General features: G+C 46.1%; 1 protein-coding gene across 2 annotated transcripts; it reads right to left on the bottom strand.

Annotated features, from left to right (window-relative positions):
* Nucleotides 1–423: 423 nt before the first annotated feature.
* Nucleotides 424–16,207, bottom strand: LOC128310319 (protein obstructor-E). 2 transcript variants are annotated; one of them, XM_053046929.1, is made up of 5 exons: nt 15,900–16,207; nt 4,540–4,749; nt 3,298–3,486; nt 3,010–3,220; nt 424–498 (listed from the first exon to the last, which is right to left on the bottom strand). In XM_053046929.1, exons 1-5 carry the CDS (start codon nt 15,940–15,942, stop codon nt 444–446), a joined length of 708 nt encoding a protein of 235 aa, XP_052902889.1. In that variant the 5' UTR covers nt 15,943–16,207; the 3' UTR covers nt 424–443. The 2 variants fall into 2 exon arrangements, with proteins under 2 accessions (XP_052902889.1, XP_052902888.1); XM_053046928.1 differs by lacking the exon at nt 424–498 and adding an exon at nt 2,280–2,424.
* Between the last annotated feature and the right edge of the window lie 4,233 nt (nt 16,208–20,440).

Raw genomic sequence — 20,440 nt, 5'->3', positions numbered from 1 at the left:
CCCGGTGGGTAATAAAAAAATTCCATTCCACTAGCATGCTGTCGGTTACGACGAATGATTTCTTGATTTGAATTTCCATCACTGCAGGCCACATTTTCCTTGCGGCAGGGCACAGTTTGATGTAGTGATTTTCTATACCCATTTCCATGAAACCATGAACCACGGGCAGAAGGAGCGTGTACAAATATTTACATGCGACAGACAGTGCCTTATAGATCCGCTATTGTTCTGATGCCTTCAACTTTATGCTTGAATTTCTTTCATTTTGTTACATAACTGTGACTTATTACATAAGTTTATTTGTTTCAAAAATATAAGTTTAATTTCATTTTGCTAAAGAAAAAAAAACATGTCACTATTTTCTACACGTTTTTATTAAAAAGTTTTCTCACGGTTCACGGAAAATAACTTACACTCGATTGTGCTTACACTAATGACTACCATTAAAATCCTTTCTTCTGAAGGGCCTTGATGTCTTGATCACCGTAATAGTCCTCGCTGGAATGAGGGAAATGGAACGTTAGGCTAATATTTTCAAAATCGCAAAAATCGCACAGTCTAAACACACCACACAGTGCACCAATAATATACTCAACCGATGGTAATAACCATTATGAATGAATTGCATTAGGTAGAAACATTCGGGCGAATGAATGCTTGCGTATGAAGGTATGAAAAAGTAGTGATCAGAGTGTAAATAGTTACCCATAATGTCATCGAACGTAACAAACGCAAACGGTTAAAAGTTGAGAAGAGTTAGAGAAACAAAACACACACACAAACACAGTCAAACGTCACACGCTTACCCGTTAGTAATCGAAAGTTAGATAACAGAGCGAAAATCAAACGCCAGAAATCAGTACCGCCAGTGTGGAGGGGAATAGTGCAATGTTACCTGTTAACAAAAATAATTGTATTCGGGTGACGAATACAACCGAGCAAGAGCAACAGCAGAAAGAATTAAACGTTAAGACACCGAAAGTTGAGAACGATCGAGCGGATGAAGGTGATGAGAAAGAAGGGCAGTCCAGAGTAAACGGGGTGAGAAATAAGAAGGGTGGTTTGGGGTTTTTTTTAAGTGGTTTTAAAGATTTTTTTTATTTATGTTTCATTTTCTGTTTGTTTTGTTGTTCTAGGCTCTAAACTAAGCGCTTCTCGGCTTCTCCACACGACAGTCAGACTTTCGCCGCCTAACAGACTCCGGTGCGTGCCAGCAAAACACAGTTTCAAACACAGGAACGAGTGACCGCAGACGTTCGAATCAAAACCGATCCGATCTATCCGTTTTTTCTTGCGTTTCTTGCAATAGGAAAGTCTTGCCTTATGCATCGGGCGTCCAAGTGCAAAGCTACCCCACAGGGTTGCGAGCGAACGAGTTCTTCTAACTATTGTTTCTGTCCGGGGTGGAACAAAAAAGTGATATTTTTCTTGCCTTGTAGTACCCATGGAGAACGAGTAAAACACAATACACTTCCAATAAAGGATATGTCGTTCAAGGGTGAACCACAAACCACGCGGTTTTGAGGGGCATTTGCAAAATAAATAAATTAGCAACAGAATTAGACAGCATCCAGCATGCTAGAGGCATCCTTGGATAGATCATATAAAGTGGAAATCATCTGCTTCACAGTGCACGGACAGATCACGGGCACAACTCAACAATACATTTCTGAGTTTGGCTGTGATGGGCGTACATTGAAGTGATTGTATAAGTGCATCGAAAAAAGGTGATAGAACTCGTCCAGTCTGATGTTTAGGCATGTTTTAAACCACAACTCAAACACTTCAATTGTTCGCTCTGCAATTCCTAATATCCGGAAGTGATTTAACCCTTAACTATTCCGTCTGAAAGCTGAACGGGAGTGCGTGTTTGTGTGTAGGTGGGTCCTTTTGCACATCCTGGTACTACTTTCGATCTATATGGTAGTGTGGCTTCCCTGGACGATTTGTTTGAGCGTCTCCTAAGGCTGTTGATAGAAGGAAGTTAAGTGTTTGAGTTTATCGCATCGTGTTTTCCCTGTGTGCGTGTCCTTCTAACGAGTATTCATCGTCTGTTTCCTCTCTTTCCATCTCGTCCATGTTTGATTTGCTGCACCCTGCACCCTGCATAGTTCTGTCGAGCGGCGATCGATATCCCTAACAATTAATCCTGTTTGATATTCGTTTTGTTCTTCCACATCTGAACATCCCTTTTTCGACGGTGTCTAGTTCTTCTACAACTCTCCTCCTCTCGACCTGTCACTCTGCTCCATCCCTGTCCCTATCTTCCCTTCTCATCTCTAGTTGCTCTCCTTGGGAGCTGGACGGTTCGACTTAACGCTAGCTTTGGTGGAGGCAGGCGCACCACCGGACTGGAGGGCTAGACCGGCAAGGAGTTCGCTCTTGCGGATGCTTTTCAAGTCCAAATCACCGTAGTAATCTTCGCTGTTGGGTGTAAGGGTGGGAGATTAGATGATGGTTAGAGAAGAAAGAATTAAAGAATTATACACGAGGCGAGGCGAATAATCGGGGCGCACATGGGTTGATGGGCGATGATGTGTGTTTGGAAGATGCATTACCACACTTTTTCCGCCGAAGCGATGTCAGGGGAAGGGGGGGATATATAAGAGGGGAGTAAGAGGGGATGGTTTGAAGTTCTATGTGTGACGCAGAAAATTGTTTAGTCAGTCGAATCGAATTGTTAGTTGAACTTTGCTCGTCGAATGGAAATGAGATGAGAGAAGGTTTTGTTTTGTTTGATGTTAAGTTGTCAGATACGATGGTTACTGCTCTTCTGCTTCCCGAAACACGTGCCCGTCCGGTTGGGCCGGTTTCGGGAAGCAGTAGAGCGTTTGTGCCAGTGAGAAAGTTAACCAAATTATTGATTAAAACGCCAAACGCACACAACCCAAAACACTAGGCTCAATGGGGGGAAAAGGATCCAGGGCACCGGGAACGGTGTAGAAACACCTTCAAACATTGAAACCAAAAACACACAAACGCAGTATCATGCAACAGTGCGATGCTTACCATCCGGGAACGTCCTCGGGATCTTCGCAGTTGCCAGTACCGTCAGCATCACCGATCTTGAAGACGGTGCCGATCGGGCAACCGTACTCGCGGGCGACTCCCTCCAGACAGATGTAGTACTTGCGGCAGTCCTCGGGATGTGCATGTCGCGAGAATGATCCAGCATTGGAGATCTCACCGGCGGCCGGGCAGGCGAATCCATTTGCTACTTCTGCGGACGAGCGTGCAATGGGGGAGGCAGACTTTCAGATGCTATTCCGTGCACACACAGGGCTCTGTTGCACTTACCTTCGTTCTTGCACTCCGGCACCTGGTCGGCCCACATGCAGACGCGTGCATCACGATCGTAAGCGAGTCCGGGCGAGCACTGGTAGCGCGAAGCTTCACCGTTCCAGCAGTTCCAGAACACGTCGCACTTGGCCGCATCCGGGAAGATACCGTACAGACGCTCGCAGTGTGGTGTGGAGATCGGAGGTTCTGCAAAATGTAGAAAACGGTGAAATTGTATGCAAAAAAAGACGTACAAATGTACACTCGTAGAGACGGTGAAGATTTGCCATATTTATCGTATTTCTATTAGACAAAACACCGTATCCATCTAAAACGAAGAAGCACGACTATTTGCCCTCTAGACAATTGTGAAATTATTTTGAGGCACTTTAAAAGGTTCTGTTCAAGCTAATGTGCTAATAAGCTTTCAAACTAATATGCTAATATAGTTTTAAGTTGATATACTATCATCGTTTGAACAAATCTGCATTTGTCAAATGTCAGTTATTTTAATTGATATTATTTTTGCTCAATATTCTGAACGTTGGGTAGACAGTAAAGTTGAGTAAAGTTTGGACAATTGAGTTTTAATATTTAATAATAATATTTAAACAAATTTCTGGTTTCAAATTCGTTTCAACGCACTTTTCGTCAGGCTCATTCTCCTGCACAGATATTCAGCAGAATGTCTTTAAACTTAATTTATTGATTTCATCCGTTGCTTTCATTTATAAAGCAGGACCACACCCAAGTAGGCAGTGCACTGTATTGCATCAAATCTTGATATTAACTGTATGGCCCCGATGGCCCCCGAAAGAAAAGAAGACATGAAGGCACATTTCAACATTCGTGTGTCGAGTTCGTTGGACACCATTCGCTTCAATATCAGCAATAACACCAGGCCACAGCTTAATAGTGTGGTTAAAATTGTGCGCACATGTCAACACATCGTCCGATGCCGGGTCTGTTCCATCCTTGGCGATGTTGCATGTGTGAGGGTACCACAGCAACCGTATGTGCACGCATGTGTGTAATTAGCCCGATTGCTTCGGTCTCATATTGCAATATCTAGGGAGCAAACAAAATATCCTCCGCTGCAGGGTAGATATCCCATCAAGATTTAGACAGGGCGCAGGACTTCACCCTGCTACTGCCTTACGGAGATGCCCCTCATTAAACTGGCGGTCAATGGATTTTCCGGCTCAGCAAACGCTAACCGTGCCGTGGCCAACGATGGCCCGTGGCGGGCCCGATAATTACCTAGCTGAGTGCGGTCACCGCAGTCCACGTTGTGCAGGTAGTCGCAGTTCTCCGTCAGATATTTGGAGTCTGTCGCATCGAACGCGAGACCGTTGCCGCACGTCTTCAGCTCGGCCACGTTGTTGTCACACTTCCAGTACTTGTCGCAGGAGCTGTGATGCGGGTAGAAGCCGAAATCGTCCGGACACTTGAAGCTCTCCTGAGCGACGGCTGTGAAGAAGAGAAGATTTAAATGTCAGTACGGTTAGTTCGATGCAATTTTGCGTCATTTTAGCATCAGCATCAGAGGAAACGAAACGAGTTCAAAATGGGAGCAAAGTTAGCTTTTGCTTCACTGTTGTTCATTTAGGAAAACTCCACTCCATCAGCTCTTTTATTATCTCATTTCGCTTGCTTTATTACGTTCTTTTGCAGCAGCTTCCTGAGTATAGTCGAGCACAATTTGAATGTTACGTCACGGTTAAGGTTGCTAAGCCAAAAACAAGAAACGATTCTAAACCATCTTACAGTTTCTTGCAACACCTTGGTGATATGATTGGTGTCATTTTTCAAAACAATCAGGCGTCCCTTTTGGCACGCTAGGCCGCAATAAATATTCTCGGCCACCTGCCCCACTCGAATGCGCCGACCGTGCGGGTCCACGGATGATGGATCGTTCTGCCAGCGCAACGTCAACGTCCCAACCGCAAACGGGTACGGTTCCGTGATCAGGTGAATGATTTGTGACCTGTCGGATTTGGATGGTGGGCAAGGATCTCATTTTTTAGATTCACTATTTCCATCACCGTATTTGCTACCGGCCGTGGGTTTATTACGTTTTCTTGCTCTTCCTAAAAGGACGCACCCAGCAATGGAAAGATCTATCATTGCTCCGTCCCTTGTTTTTGTTCCTGTTTGGTTTCATTTTTTGTCGGTAACTGTAGAAAGAAAAATATTAGCCTTACTGGCCGGTGATCGATATGCTTTGAGGCTTTGGGTGGGATTGTTGTTTTTTTTTTCGCGAGTACATCTATTTGTTGCACTCGTTGCCATCCAACCGGGCCAATGATTAATGAACTCATCTGCAAATGGCAAAGAAAGTGTTGAGCTGTCCGGTTGGAGATTAAAATTTGACACGAACTTTAGATTCCAGCGAATCAGTAAAACCTCGACACCACGAAAAGCGATGCCATTTAGCACGGAGCAATCTCCCAGGAACACTTTGGCCAATCATAAATCCTACCGGGGTTCGGTAATCAGTTGCCCGCACCCAGACCCACCCGTTCCATTCCACCGCTGCCACGTGCGGGGTGTTTTGTGCTGCTGACTGGGACAGCTAGCAAAACCACAGAAACAGAACGCGAACGAACATAACCGTCCGTGACCGTCCCGCCAACGGGGGGGCGTTAGGGGTTTATTAACTTCGATGACAGCAACACCACGATACGCCGGACGGGCTGGCTCTCGCGTCCATTTGCAAACCCCAACCCCAACGCCCAACGGTTGGTGGGACCGGTGGTTGGCTCCGTGGCACCAAATCGTTTTGAATCAATAAATTTTCCCAACCCATCAGCGTTTGGTCATCGTAAATTTCGCTCGTGATAATAATTACACCGTAATTGCCATTATTTTTATCACCGCAAATGATCTTTAATTTATGCAATGGACGGTGCCCGCCCGGGCTGAGAGTATGTGGGCGTACGGCTGTACCGGGTTGTGTGCACGTTCGATTAACAGTTTGTCATCCCGATCTCGAACGGGATGACAGGCCACACCGATAGCCTCAAGAGGTTCTAAAATAGTTACGCCTGTTATTGTGGTCGGCATTTGTCAGGGATTCAGCATCCAATTCAAGAACGTTATGAAATGCTGAGTTAAATAATCGTACCGAATTATTGTTATAGTTTTGTAGAAACAGTTTTCATAAAATAGCCATACATAACTGTATTTATATTTTGATAAGCATTTGCACGTTATTTGTATATAAAATTGGATGATTTAAAGATTTAAAGTAATCAATTGAGTTTACTGATGAAACTTAAAATGCAATTCATAATATTTTTGTAATTTAATGTCAATTGATCTTGCATTATAGTTATGATTTTCCTATCGTCTAGTTATCTGCTAGAAACGTTGTACAACATTTTTACGATGATACAATTGAGAGAAACACTGTTCACCGCAATTGAAAGCCATAATAGAATTAAAAGACAGAATTTAATACAACATTTACAACTGTATTGAAAAATAAAGAAAATATTGTTTTTTGTTTGTTAACACTGTTTTCTAATCTTTGTACAAGTGACACAAGTTATGCAACTAGTAACACAAGTGATTATTACTCATGTTTACGGAGCGTTTGATCGAAATATAAGTTTATAAAGTTTTTCTAAAACCTCCAAATCTTCATGTTCGGGTGATGATATAATCCACAATTAGCGTCCCACGTCTAACTTTTAATCTTTCCAAAGGCAGTTGTGTAGCATTCCCTACATTCCTCAAATGGTAAAAACCAAAATAATCCCATGAAACCATAAACAAAACCAACGGACCCTCCAGCATGCAACAGAAATTAAACCATGTACGAAAAAAAAACCGCTCATTAAAAATCTCCCGATGAGTTAAATAATCATCCGGTTTGGCTGCTTCGTTCCATTTCGCCATCTCGCTCTTTGTGTGTGTGTGTGTGTGTGTGTGTGTGTGTGTGTGTGGTGTGTGTGTTTTAAAGACTCCTGCCTATTTTAACTTATCACTTCTGAGCACACGGCAAGCCCCGTGTGACGATTTTGGTCACGGCGCGTGTGAACCGCGATGCGTAATCGCGCACCAGCTAACTATCACACACAGATATCTCATGTGGTCGTGATTAAGGGGCGTACTGTAACACCATACCGTACGCCGTAACCGAATTTCGTACGCTGCTAACGGGGCCACACGAGCATTAATACGTATCGTTAACCAGCGTTGGTAGCTGCGTTTTTCGGGCTTTAATTCCATTCCCTTTTTCCCATTCCGGCCGGCAAAAGGGCTTCTGCTTTCCGTTGCCTAATCACACTTGTGGTTAATTAGTTTAGTGGCACGCAGCAAGTGGCCGTACGATCGATCCCATTTGCTTTAGCCACCGTGCGCACAGCTAATTCGGAGCCAAACAGGCGCAAAATACGCGGGCGTACCGTTCGTACCAATGGCATAATATACGTTAGGCAATGGGGTACAGCTTTCGTTTTCACTCGCCCGTTCGCCCATTAACGTGTGCGATCTAATTTGATCTTTGCTTGCAGTTGTGCGGATGGTGTGAGATGCCTCAAATAGACCGGTATGAAACCATCCCCTAACAGCTTCCTTACACACGCAAGCTGGCAAATTGAGGCATGGAAATTTGCTTCACTCTACCCACTCTACGGTGGAGGGCATTCACTTTCTTTTTATAGCTTTAAGGCAAAAACCAGAAACAAAGCCATGAGCACAAAAAAAAACACAACACAAACAAAAAAACCTTCAATTTCATTTTGTGGCTGATAGATTTTCCTCCATTTTTCCAATTACTCTGCCTTCAACCGGTTTTTCGTTTCGTGTTTATTTTGCATATACACCCGACAGGGGTTCATTGACCGCGAACGGTTCGGTTCGGTGATTTATCTGGCTGGCTAATAGAGCGATCGCGTGCCAGTTGGCCAGTGGCTGAACCATGGCGAAGAAGCAAGCAAACGGAAGCATCACGATGAGGAAGCGTCCAAAGATGAATGGCTTCAGATTTCGGCTGTGCTGAAATGATGAGCTGATGATATGCAATTCAATCGAACACTGGCCGCGAGTTTCCACTTGAGCAAATTTGTAAAGGAAAGTGACTGCAACTGCAGTGTTTAGTTCACTTCGTTTTTGTGGTTAGTTAAAAATACGCGATGAATCAATGATCTTTCTCTGTTTCTCTCTCCTTCCTGGATACGCTAATTGTTTTAAATTGGCCTTCTTCTGTATCGATGCCACTCGAGATGGGCGCTGCAAGGGAAGCAAAACCCATTCCTGCCCGCCGCACCGTTTCCGTTGACCGTGAACGGATTGGTATTATAATTGCCCCCTCTCTTGGTTTTGTAGGGCCTCTTGGGCCGCGCACATAATGGGTACTTCGTGATGCGGTGTGAGCACCGCCTAATTATAGCTTGAAAGTGAAATCGTTTTGCAAATCGCTTTGCAGCCAAGAAAATCGGAGGGCCTTAAAAACAACCACCCAAAAACATGCGCCTGATCATCACTCTCGCTTTTATCTCACGTTCGCTCGTAATGCCCTGAGATTGGTGGCATTGAATTGCGAATAGAAAGGATGCCCATAATCCTTAACGGGGTTGGTAGTAACGTTGTACAGAATAACAGCAACAAAAATGGCGTACGCCATTTACGGTGCTGGTACGCGATCTACAAAAAGCAAACCAATCTCTGCCCAAGCATAAGTCACCTGGTCTGATACGGTAATGAGGTTTCGTGAAACGATCCACGTAATAGCATCCCGTTTTCGTTCCGAGTCGCAACAAACGACGATAACTACAGCAACAAAATGTCCCTCCGCTCAAAATCCACTCCAATCGAGATTAGATCTGGGCGCTACACAAAAAAAAAACAGGCAAAGTAACCCTTTATCCGGGACCGTTGAGCAGGATTTGCAATTAAAGCACAGCACGAGTGGTATTGGGTGGTATGGGTTCCGAAGGCCTTGTTGTGGTGATATTGTGCGGGAAGTTATATCAAGCGAGCAAAATACGCACACAAAAAAAAACCAGGCCCAAGAAACCGAATAACGAAGGCCTTTTGATTCGCTGCACAAAGCGCGACATAAAGCACGCTGATTATCCACATTGTTATCCGGGATGTTATCAGCGCTACCAGCCGCCCTTAGGCAATCCCGGAACATTGGGGTGGGTTTGCTGTATCCTTTTACCCCCAGGGAAGGGTTGTTTTTTTTTTTGTTTGGGTGCAGATTGTAAGAAAATGTTTTTCCAGGTAGGTTCCACGGGCGGGCAATGGAAAATCTGTCAATATTTATACCGAACCGAACTCGTTGGCGAAAAAACCCGCCTGCTGTGTGGATGGGAAACTTATTTTGCAAAACGCCATATCGGCACCGAACGGCAATGGTTTGTTTGCAGGAAGGCTTACACTGCCTGAAGCCGCCACTTTATTCGGAACATTGTCTTTTCTGCTCCAAAGCGGCCTGTGCGTTGTAACACGTTAAGCTTTTCTTTCGATGCCACTGGTTGTTACAACACGCGGAAAAGGAGGGAAAACAACATATGCATTGAGATCCCACAAACACAAACAAAAAAAGTGTAAAGAAAGAAAACAAACCATCGGCACAAAACCGTTCCCGTACGGTTTTCGGTAATAAACGTTTTATTATCTTGCACCGTCGATCGGATCGGATCCGTGCAAGTGACAAAACCGGTGCCGAATGATGACGATGCCTTGTTGGAAGATTTGATTTCAAAAACGATTGTTTGCGTTCGGTACGCGGATGGGCGCGTGTGCCAGATCGCAAAATGGCCTACGGGAGTAGAGCAAAATCATTGAAACCGAGCGAAAGCGGTTGGTTGGATTTTAGATAAACGGTTACCAGCATTCCGATGCGATGGTTGCTGTTGCCGATGGTGGGAAAAATAAATGGCCCACAGGTGCGGGGTTTTGAGGTTTCGGATCGTTCTGAGAAATGCGCTTGAAGCCGTGTAAAGCGTGCACGTGCGATTGGTAAATTAATTTTTGATTCTCTTATCGAAAAATGTTGCCTGTTTGCTTATCATAACCAATGTAGCTAGAGAACGGTTGTTATTTTGAGAAGATTGTTTAGAACAACACGAAAAAAAAACAGAATTCATATTTCTGACAAGATTTGGTGCTCTTTAGCAGTAGCTGCACTTGATGTAAGCAAGGTCAATCGGTTCCAACACGTGGATGAATCGTTCCGCTGTTGAAACGCTGACATTTGAACTGCGGATCATGAGCGCTAGGGTACATCACAACCAACAGCAGCATAACTCCAACTGCACACGGTATAATCCGGCGCAGATATGCGACTCCGCAACCCCTGGAATTAATTATTGGACGCGAAAATCCTACCCAAAGACCCTACCGGCGCTCGAGGTTAGAGGTTAGAATGTGTATAACGCGTACTACACACATCACAACCGCCACATCGCTCCGTGCTGTCTTTCCTCGCCTCTCGATGGGGAATTTATGTGTGACATTTCAATCGCTATTTTACGATTTGCGAATCGACCGACTGTGTTTCGGTGCATCTTCGGTGCCCACGTTCGAACAATACTGGGGCTGAGCGGTTATGGCACGCGTTAATGGGTAGTGGAATTTAATTAACACATAAATAACCCCTCCCCGAAGGGTGTGTGCGTACAGACGGCTCATGTTAACCTGTCCCAGCACGGAGTACTTTAAGAAATTATGTACACCGCGCTGGCCTACTGGAAGCTTCATCTGTGTGTCAGCATTGGCGTAGGATGTCTGTCGTATGTCCGGGTGTCTGTAACATGACTCTGTCACGGGACGGACCGTTTAATAAATCTCCTTTCCTTTGGATCCCTTTTCTGTACACCCACCCCCACCCGGCACCGGGGTATTGTGTGCACGTCATTAAAATGCACCATGTCGGCATGACATCCACGCCCCGCAGCTGGATCACCAGCATTGATCTTTTCGGTCCAAATTCCGACCGGTTCCGGGATACCCGGAAAAAAAAGCCTGGCCGAACCTGTCCAAATACAAAAACCGATGCAAAAGTGAAAGTGGTTGGCTGGGTATGCAAAAAATAAAAAGACAACCACTCCGCACGCCAGAATCCGCTCGAATGTTAAAGATTTGCAAGACAAAAAAAAAATCACCCCCACCAAAATGGCGCACTGTGCGCAGGAGTGGCTCACCGGACGAAAGCGTGTACAAGACCTTCCGCATACTTGCAGGTAGGTGTTTCTCGAGAGTTTTGTTAATGAATTGCAAAATTCGATTCGTGTCTTTACACGAATCGGTATGGAGGGATTGCCGGGAGAAAGAAGCAGGGCTGCTCGATTATCGAAGATCGAAATTCGATTGCGCAACAGTGGCCTGCTCACGCCGGCCCACACGCCAGTTCGCCCGCTGGCGCTGGTTTGTCCGAAAAAAACAGAAGAAAACCAGTCCCGGGAGATTCGATAACGGTAGCCAATGGATGGAATGTGGTTGCAGTTGGTGTTTGTTGTGCTGCTGGCTGGCAACTCCTTCTCCTCCCGTGGCACGATGGTGACACAATCGCACGCGGTTATGTCACATCACCTCCACCTCCTTCGTTCAACCCCAGCGCAGAAGATGAAGTTTGGCCCCATCTCGTGATCCTTCCCGAACGCCCAACCCAATCCCCCATCTCCCGCACAGGCGGTTCACCTTCGCCCCCTCCCTTTTACTCCCCTCAGCCTCGCCCGGCGAGGGTTTTAGGCGGTAGGTGAGCAAATAAAATCGATTATGAAAGGTTCCAGTGTCGGAATGGAATTTGAATAACTGACAGCGGAATTGTGACACCGGTTTTTGGGATGGAATCGTTTAAAATGCGACCACATCTTTTAACTTGCTTCCCAATGCAGCGACCGTTGAATGAATGAATGTTGCCAGACCTTTCTGGGCCAAGTTCAGTCTGGTCGGCGGACCACCATCATCCAGTGCAGTGGCTAGTAATTACGACCAATGGCCAGCAGCGCCTGGTGTTTGTGCGTTTTTGTGCTGAGGTGCAGTTTCGCATTTCACCGCACGGCTACGCTGGCTTGCGCAATTAGTGTGCGCTTCCGTTGGCATTACTTTCTAAATCGAACATCCGTCACGAGCCACGATGAAGGTCAGGCCCGCTGAGGCCCCCAGTCTTGTTGGGTGGGCAACAATCTTGCTCCCGCACTACATTCGCTCGCTTGCAGATCAAGTTCAGGCCAGTCGATACGCACGATTGTCGGTTCCTGTCCCGGAGCCGGAGCTGAAAGGATGCCTCGAACTGGTCTTGGTTCGCCAATTACACAGCGATGGGGCTTTTGCGATTATGGGGCACCCATTTAGTACGCCGCTGTATGTGCGCGCGTTCCACTTTTCCACGAGTGACAATACGGCTAGCCGTGAAGGTGTGCGCTAAAATAAAGCGAACCCTACGCATATCTAGAGCACAATTGAAAGTAGTGAAGAATGATGGGGATTTTTTGTTGTTGTTCGAGCGTGCCCTTTTGTTTGAATGGTAAAAGGACTCCCCCACGCCGAACAAAACCCAGACATTAACGGTTTGGTGAAGGTCAACTATCGATCTGCAGGTAAGTGATGTGTGGTACAATTTTCGAAAGTTCCACAGACGCCACTCGTCGCCGTGTTCGTTCAATGTCAATGCACACGGGATGTGCTTCAGAGCTTACCGAAGCTGTCGCCAACGCTTTGAACGCTTACTGTCCATGCACTGCAGGAATGCTTTAAGCTCGTGGAACAATTAACCATTTGTGGCCAACCTGGACGTTGCGGAGCATCTCCACAGGCTTGGGCCAGATTATCGAGTGTTTCGAAATTAACTAATTTCGTCACGCATTTTCCGAAGAAAATGAACACCCAATGTCTGGTTTTGGGGTGGGATCTGTCAATGAACCCGAAGTGTTCCATCCATTGCTTCCATCCATCACACGTATGTCACACGGTTTTTTTTTCTTTCTCTTGAGTTGCTTCCACTAGCAGTCCACCATCCATCCACGCACATTCGGGCCCGTATTCTTGGCGATGGATACGCGTGGTCACACGGACCGCACGATACGTGAGCGGAATGTGATTGCATTAGTAATCGCTGTATCCGTGGTCAGCTACCGAGAGGGTGGGAGCTGGGAAGCGCAGCTACATTTTAATACTCCGAACGCCGAAGTGCAAAGGATCCGCCGGTGGAATACTAATCGGGGCGATTATCTAACGGACGATATACGGCCGGTTTGTCCATTGGCGAAGTTGTTGAGCAAAAGTAGACAACAATGCAAGCAACTCAAGAAAAGGAAAAGAAACTACCATGTCCATCCAACTGTCCCGTACCAGCCACCAGGATCGGTACAAGATTTTCGACTTCGAATTAGTCGCCGATAATCTCATTATTTGTGCTGATTTCATTGAACCTGCGGGCAATGCGTTGTGTGCTACGCAATCGTGAAAGAACACGGAGTGAAATTTTGATTCGCTTTAATTTGTGACTCGACTCGACGCAGTCGTGCTTGGAAATCACAATCGCACTGACTGATGGCTGTACCGTTCAGCAATACCTTTCCCGCTAGTTCCAGTTCCTCTACATCCATCGAACGATTAGCTCGGTGCACCATGATTAATTAGCCTGCGGACGAATATGTCTGTGGTGTGGAGTGAAGCTGCATCTCGCACCGTCGCACCAAAAGTCGCACCGCCCGTGTAGGTGTTTCGCAAGTGTAATTCAATTAAGCATCCTTGAATGGCGAGTGGATAGTTTCCACCCTCGACCTAAGACAGGACAGGAGCGCTCAAGGACTTCTGGCAGGAAATGGTTCGTCGTGGTCGTGTGCATTATCTCCGGCTGTCTCCGGCTAAAGAGCCGAGCCCGTCTGTCATCAATCCGCAACGTTTCGCAAAGCAAACCCGGGCTGCCGGGTCCCGCAGAGATTGTCCGATCAATTCCTGGTAAATCGGGCCGCGGATCGTCGAACTATAATTAGAGTAATTGAACGCATCGCACGGTTCGGCAGACACGTGAGGTGGGTGATGGAAATTGGGATGGATATCCGTCTACTCCCGGATAGCCGTCAACCGTCAACTGGGCTTATTCTGGTCTGGAAGCAATTACCGTTCGATGACGCTTCGTTGCACCGTTCTGTTTTGCCTTAGAACTCTCTCTCACACCCACCGCCGAAATCGATTATCCACGTCAACGCCGGATGTGGGATGGAATTATTCAGTGCCGAGTGCCGACAACCTTGACCGTAGTCCTACCGCTTCGCCTACCAGACGCATGACAGAGTATCGCGCAGTATTGCACAATCTGAATGCCGATGCAGCATCACGACGAAGCATTGGGGGTTTGTCAATCGGTAATTAACCGATTGAGAAGTTGAGCTCCACATTGCGCCGTGTTGCGAGGTATTCAGCCCAATCGATAAACGATGGCCTTCCGCAGCGAAGAATATCGCCTTTCAAGGACATCCAGCTACCATGAATCAAAAGTGTCGTCTAAGGTGTTTTTTTCTCTCTTCTGCGCATTGCCTGTGGTGTGTTATCTAGGGCACTCAGACACACACGCACACAGCTGGCTAATGCCGTCGACGAGAAATCGGAGAAGCCGAATCCGTCCTGATGCCGTGGCGTAAAGGGTGACGCGTACGACCACGCCCGTTCGCTCCGGAGGATTAACAAATCCGGCCAGCCATTCTCGGGTGCGTGGTGCAAAACCGATCGGTAGATGAATAAATTTCCATCCCTCAACGAGCGGACAGGGGACGGGAAAGGAGAGAACCGGCTGACCTCGACTCATATTTCGAGAAAAAGAAGCCCGGTGGTGCACCGAATCTTTCATCACCACCAGCATCTCGCTCTTCAGTGTATCGAGTCTTCTAGATAGCGCCAAGATCGAGCTCGATCTTACTGTGGGGCGACCCTAGCGCAACAAAACCAGTTCCAAACGAAAGCGAAATTGCTTCGCCCGAGATCAACTCGCACTCGCAAGAACTCTCGGTTGCAAGTAGAGCAACCGTCAGACGCGACACAGCTGCGATATGTGTGTGTGAGTGTGTGTGTGGCGACATGATGGAGAACTGTTGCGTTACGGTTTCCCTTCCCAGCGCGCAAGATGGCGCAGCCATCATGGAAAGTGAGAGCAAAACCGCCTTTTCGCTGCATGACGCGCTGTGTATGACGCGTTGGCGTGCTGTTGTTGGGGCGAAACACTCGGCCACTTCCTGTTGCCGTTTCGCTCAGCATCGCGCACCGTACGAAAGCGAAAGCAAAACTCCACATCGAACCTATTTGTGCGGGTGAGCGGCACATTCTTGCGGTGGGCGATTTTCGTTGAACGGGCAACAAAAAAAAACAAAACGGGCAAAGATCAACTGGAATGCTGCGCGAGGTGCTTTGCTTGAACGATTGAATAAGCGATCATTCGAGCGTGGGGTGAGCCTTTTACACGGAGTGTATTAATACCTTTACAGACATGAGGAAACCCTTTTTGTTTTGGTCAATGTTTTGAAAGAAATGCCCCACATATGGCACCGTTCCTGACGCCACCAGCTATCGCACTAGTGAGTTACTTTGAACTTTTCGTTTCCCGCTGCGAAGCCAGACTCCAGAAGCTGTATTGGAAAGAACGCTTATTTCGCTTGGGTACGTACCGGCTCCGAAGAGTGCAACCACGAACACTATGCTATACTTCATTTTGTCACTGTACGCTTTTTTTGTGATCTTCCGCTCGGGAATGTTCGCTACACCACCCCAAAAAAAGGATCGCAACCGTTTTATTCCTGACGCAAAACCCGCGCTTTTGTGCACCGCAAAATCACCGCAAATGTCACTGTAACACGCACTTGTCGGGTGTACACTAAACTCGTCCGTTCTTACACTCGTGGTTTGTTTGTTTTTTGCACCGAAACTAAATCACCAGCAAACAAAAAAGGCACACACAAATTGCAGAAGTCGTCGATCCTGGCCAACGGTTTGGTTTGCGCACGAGTCGTGTCGTGACTGTTGTGCACGCTGCGAAACTTCCAACAAAACTGTATTAAAAGGCAATTTTACAATCGGTTTTTATACCCAAGGTAGGTGGAGGAGCGCATTTTCAGGTTCTTCTTGGGTGTCTTCGTCCGCCTGCCGGCAGCCGCCGCGTGCCTTCTCGCTTTGGTACCGAACCTTCCCCTTCTTCCGCTGCCTTCCACAGCCTGCCTCGCCCGCAAGAGTGGTGCCTGCTGGTGGTTTGATGGCCCCACTCCTTCGACATGGCGCGCTGATCGGCGATCGCCAGCTCCACCGAACCGCGAGTTCGACAGAAGGAGAGCGTTGCGGTAATGTGTTGTACCGCAATGTGTCGCGTACGTGCAGTGTGCGCGCAGTGGCACGGGATTGGGAGGCACCGGGTGCCCTGCTTTTTGTCGACCCTTTTCTAGCTGCGGGCCCTCCCCTAAGTGCCAGGGATCGTCAAACGGCGGGCGGGTTAGCATTTTGTGAGTGTGTGTATCTCTTTTTGTTCCTTTCTCTCCTAACGTCTTTCCTTCACGTTCCTTCTGGTTCTCTTCGACACCATTCATTCCGGCCCGGTGTAGAAAGCCAACGAACGGTTGTTGTTGCCGACAACTACAACGCTCCGCAAACGTTCCATTTCCATTCCACCCAGGCCCCTGCAATCCGCACCGCGCTGTGCCCCGGTTTGCCGTCGCACGTTCGGTGCAACTCCAATTATCCCAAGCCTCAAACATCCCAGTGTCACTAAATACCTTCAAAGCTCCGTTTCTTTCTAAAACCCATGGCTCGCAGCATAAAACACACGATCGAACGAAGATGATCGCAGCTGCAAATTGAAAGGGCTACCTTTCGTACCTACGCTACACACTGTTGTAGGTCGCGAATAGTGCGATTAGCCCGATCGCGTCGCCTACCCACCGCACTAATCTCATATCCATCGCGGGTGGGTGCATCTGCGCACTCACCACCAACTCCATCCGGCCGTGGTGCTGCGGATGGATGGGAGGATGGCAGCATAATTAGGAATTAAGCGGCAAAAGGCCAAACACCACCGTCACCACTTTCGCGTCTTATTACCACCACCATTTTGACCGCGCAGATCGGTCGGGTTCGTTGGTCTCTATCTCGTTGCAGTCACCGCGCTTCAGTCCCACACTCCCGCTGCGCACGTTTCCGTGTGGTTGATCGGTGTGTGATCTTGATACCCTTTCTTTTTCTTCCTTTCCCTCTTTCTTTCTATCTTCTGGACCCAAAAGCGATCGTGCTGTGGTAAGCATTTCCCTGTGCGACCTTCTCTCTGTCGCAGCCAAACCGTTTAGCCGTTACCGATTACGCTTCCAGGGGCATCGAGGGTCGTGCGATTCAAGGTGTGAAATTATGAAACAATGGCGAATGCGATCGCCGAACGAAATGCGATCGCCGAACGAAATGCGATCGTTTATAAACATCGCTCGAGTGGAAAATGAAGTTTATCGAGGATGCTTTAAAGCAGCTAATAAGCATGATTGCTGTCGAATGGAAGCACTTTGCGTTTTTACGTTTAAATTATAAGAAAGCGATGATGCTTGTGGGTAGCGCACATGGTTAAGTATTTTAAATTGTTTACTAATGATGTATCAGATTATTTTGTGTGTAAATTAAATTGTTTAAAAAATAATACTCAATATTTAATAATGCAGATCCCTTCAGATTTATGATGATATGGAAGAAAATTTGAATAAAGAATACAATAAAAGTAATACGTAAGAACGAAATCCCAAATCTTTAAGCCAAGCTGACCTAAGAAAATTAAAAAAATAAAAAAGGATTTGCTATGTAACGTTTTTTTCGATTATCGATAATTTTTATCAAAAATATAAATTAGAAAATAATTTCGATAAACATGACGACATTTTTTTTTAATTCATCAGTAATGGTTAAGTTGAGTAATGAAGTGATTTTGCATCAAGTAAAAAAAATAACATGAAAAATTGTAAAACACATTAACATACTCTCACAACTATAACGAAATGATGTAAACGTTTAAAACTTACAAAAACTCAACACATCTAGCTGACATAACGAATATGATCTTGAAATAAAAAACCAACAGAACATATTAACACCCTGGTAAAACAACTTTCGTTGTCAAGCCGGCAGTTCGGTAACAATAAAAGTGGAGCAAAAATGAAATCAATGTAGTACGTACAGTGTATTGCTAGCAAATGTTACTGGTCAGCATTTACGAAGTACTAAATATCGTGGCTCTGAACAACCTCTGGGTGATGTAATAAATGTGGCACATTTTCGTATGATTTGTCACCAATAATATTAAGTCAAGATATCAAATAACAAGTAGAGGAAAGATTTTGTTCTTAAAAGTAAAAGCTAAAAATGCGAAATGATATTCATTCTTACGATTTTCTTGAAATTTTTCTTTGCTAATAAAAGGGTTAATTGAACTAGTGCAATATACTTTTAGGCAGTTACAAATAACGCTGAGTGGGAGCCTTCAAGATCCAATTCAATACCATTTCCTCCACCACCAAATCACAGACACAGGAAGTTCAAAGCCCCAACCACAGCACCAAGCGCAACCACAGTTTGCAAACCCCCGGCAAAATGAGCTCGGCGATAAAACCGCAATCTTTTAACGCGGAGAAATGTAGAAGGTGCATTGCCATTGCACGAATGAAGGGTAATGTCGGTGTTTGGTGACGCTTGGCAGCAGCAAAACTCAACCACAGTGGATGGTGGATTTGTTGCAGCCACCCTCGTACATACACACGTACCCAGTTCGTTCACATTGTTTGACATAATGCAGCATAATGTAATACGTTGATGTAGCGGGATGGATGTGATGGTGGCAGGCGGCTGTAAGGACCACGACGGTGGAGGCGACGAAAAATTTCACTTTCATCGATCAGATGACGAACTGCGCCATCATCGTGTTGTCGCTGCATGATCGAGGGCGTGTGAGCAAGATGGTACGGAAGACGACGGGTACGGTTAGATAATCAGTTTCAAGGTGCGTACGGGCATGGTCCAAAACGCACCGAAATATGTTCCGAACGGGGTTGACACCGGGAGAGGCTGTGGTTGAAAACAAAACCAGAAAACAAAGTAAACACAAAACGGGGCCAGAAAAAACTCGTTTCCGCGCACACACACACACACGCGCGTATCGGCCACCGAAATAATACGATCCCATTCCGCCCAATCCCAGTCCCTTGCCGACGCACCGACGAGCAGGAAGTTTGAAAGTCCGAAAAAGTGGAAACCAGAAACATGTGGTGTGAGTTTTTGGTTGATTTCGAACAACAAGCAAACCGTTCCCGGTCGGAGTTGGACGACATTGAAGTAATTGCAGTGCTCCGGCGCGTATGTTACGTGGAACATACAAACATGCCAGCCGTATGTGCGGAGTCTTTTGTAGCAAACCCTACTATGGCGAGGGAGAAAGAAAAACCCTCCCCGCAATCATCTTTTGTTCCAGCGTCCAGCGGTAGATCAACTGCAAAGCATAAAACGTGTCCACGGCTACGTGTGACAGTGGCCGGTCGCCCAGGGAATGTTGGGCGAAAGGCGCAAGACTTTGGACACGGGCAAACCAGATTCCTGGAAGTAGGGCAATGGGTGCTGAAATTGAAGCACAATGCGCCGGTCGGTACGCTGAAATGCTACAGTCGATCAATTATGCTATTAGCACAGTAATGAGCGTTGGGACACTGGGCATGGCGCTTTTGGTTCATTTTTGCAGCAAACTGTGCACGAAGCTGTATGTAAAGAGGCTGCTTAAGTAGTTTTGACTATGTGTTATAATTTTACGATTTAAAAAAAAGTGTTTCAGAAAAACTGTAAAAGCAAGATAGTATGATCTTCACAAAGACAATCTAGCGTAACCATCCTGACCATCGAAATAATTCCATTAGAAAATGAAAACTAATAGCTTAACGAATTTCCAGATGTTTCGATATTCCAGTTATATCCAAAAAAGTGTTTATTATCCAAGCATAACATTATAAACAAGCAAATAATAAGCAAATAAAGCATAATCTATGCAAATAATATATGTGTTATATGTATGTGTTTTCACTTTAAAGACGTGTTCTTACTGTGTTACCTTATGTCTTATGTCTTATGAAGACACAAAATTGATGTAATATAGAATAAATCTTACTTTCCTACCCTGAACACCTCACCAGCCATTAAAATGATT

The sequence above is a fragment of the Anopheles moucheti genome, chromosome 2 (genome assembly GCF_943734755.1).
Source record: "Anopheles moucheti chromosome 2, idAnoMoucSN_F20_07, whole genome shotgun sequence".
In the NCBI taxonomy this organism is placed as follows: domain Eukaryota; kingdom Metazoa; phylum Arthropoda; class Insecta; order Diptera; family Culicidae; genus Anopheles; species Anopheles moucheti.
The sequence above is the reverse complement of the archived record's forward strand: the minus strand, read 5'-3'. Positions and strand labels throughout refer to the sequence as shown.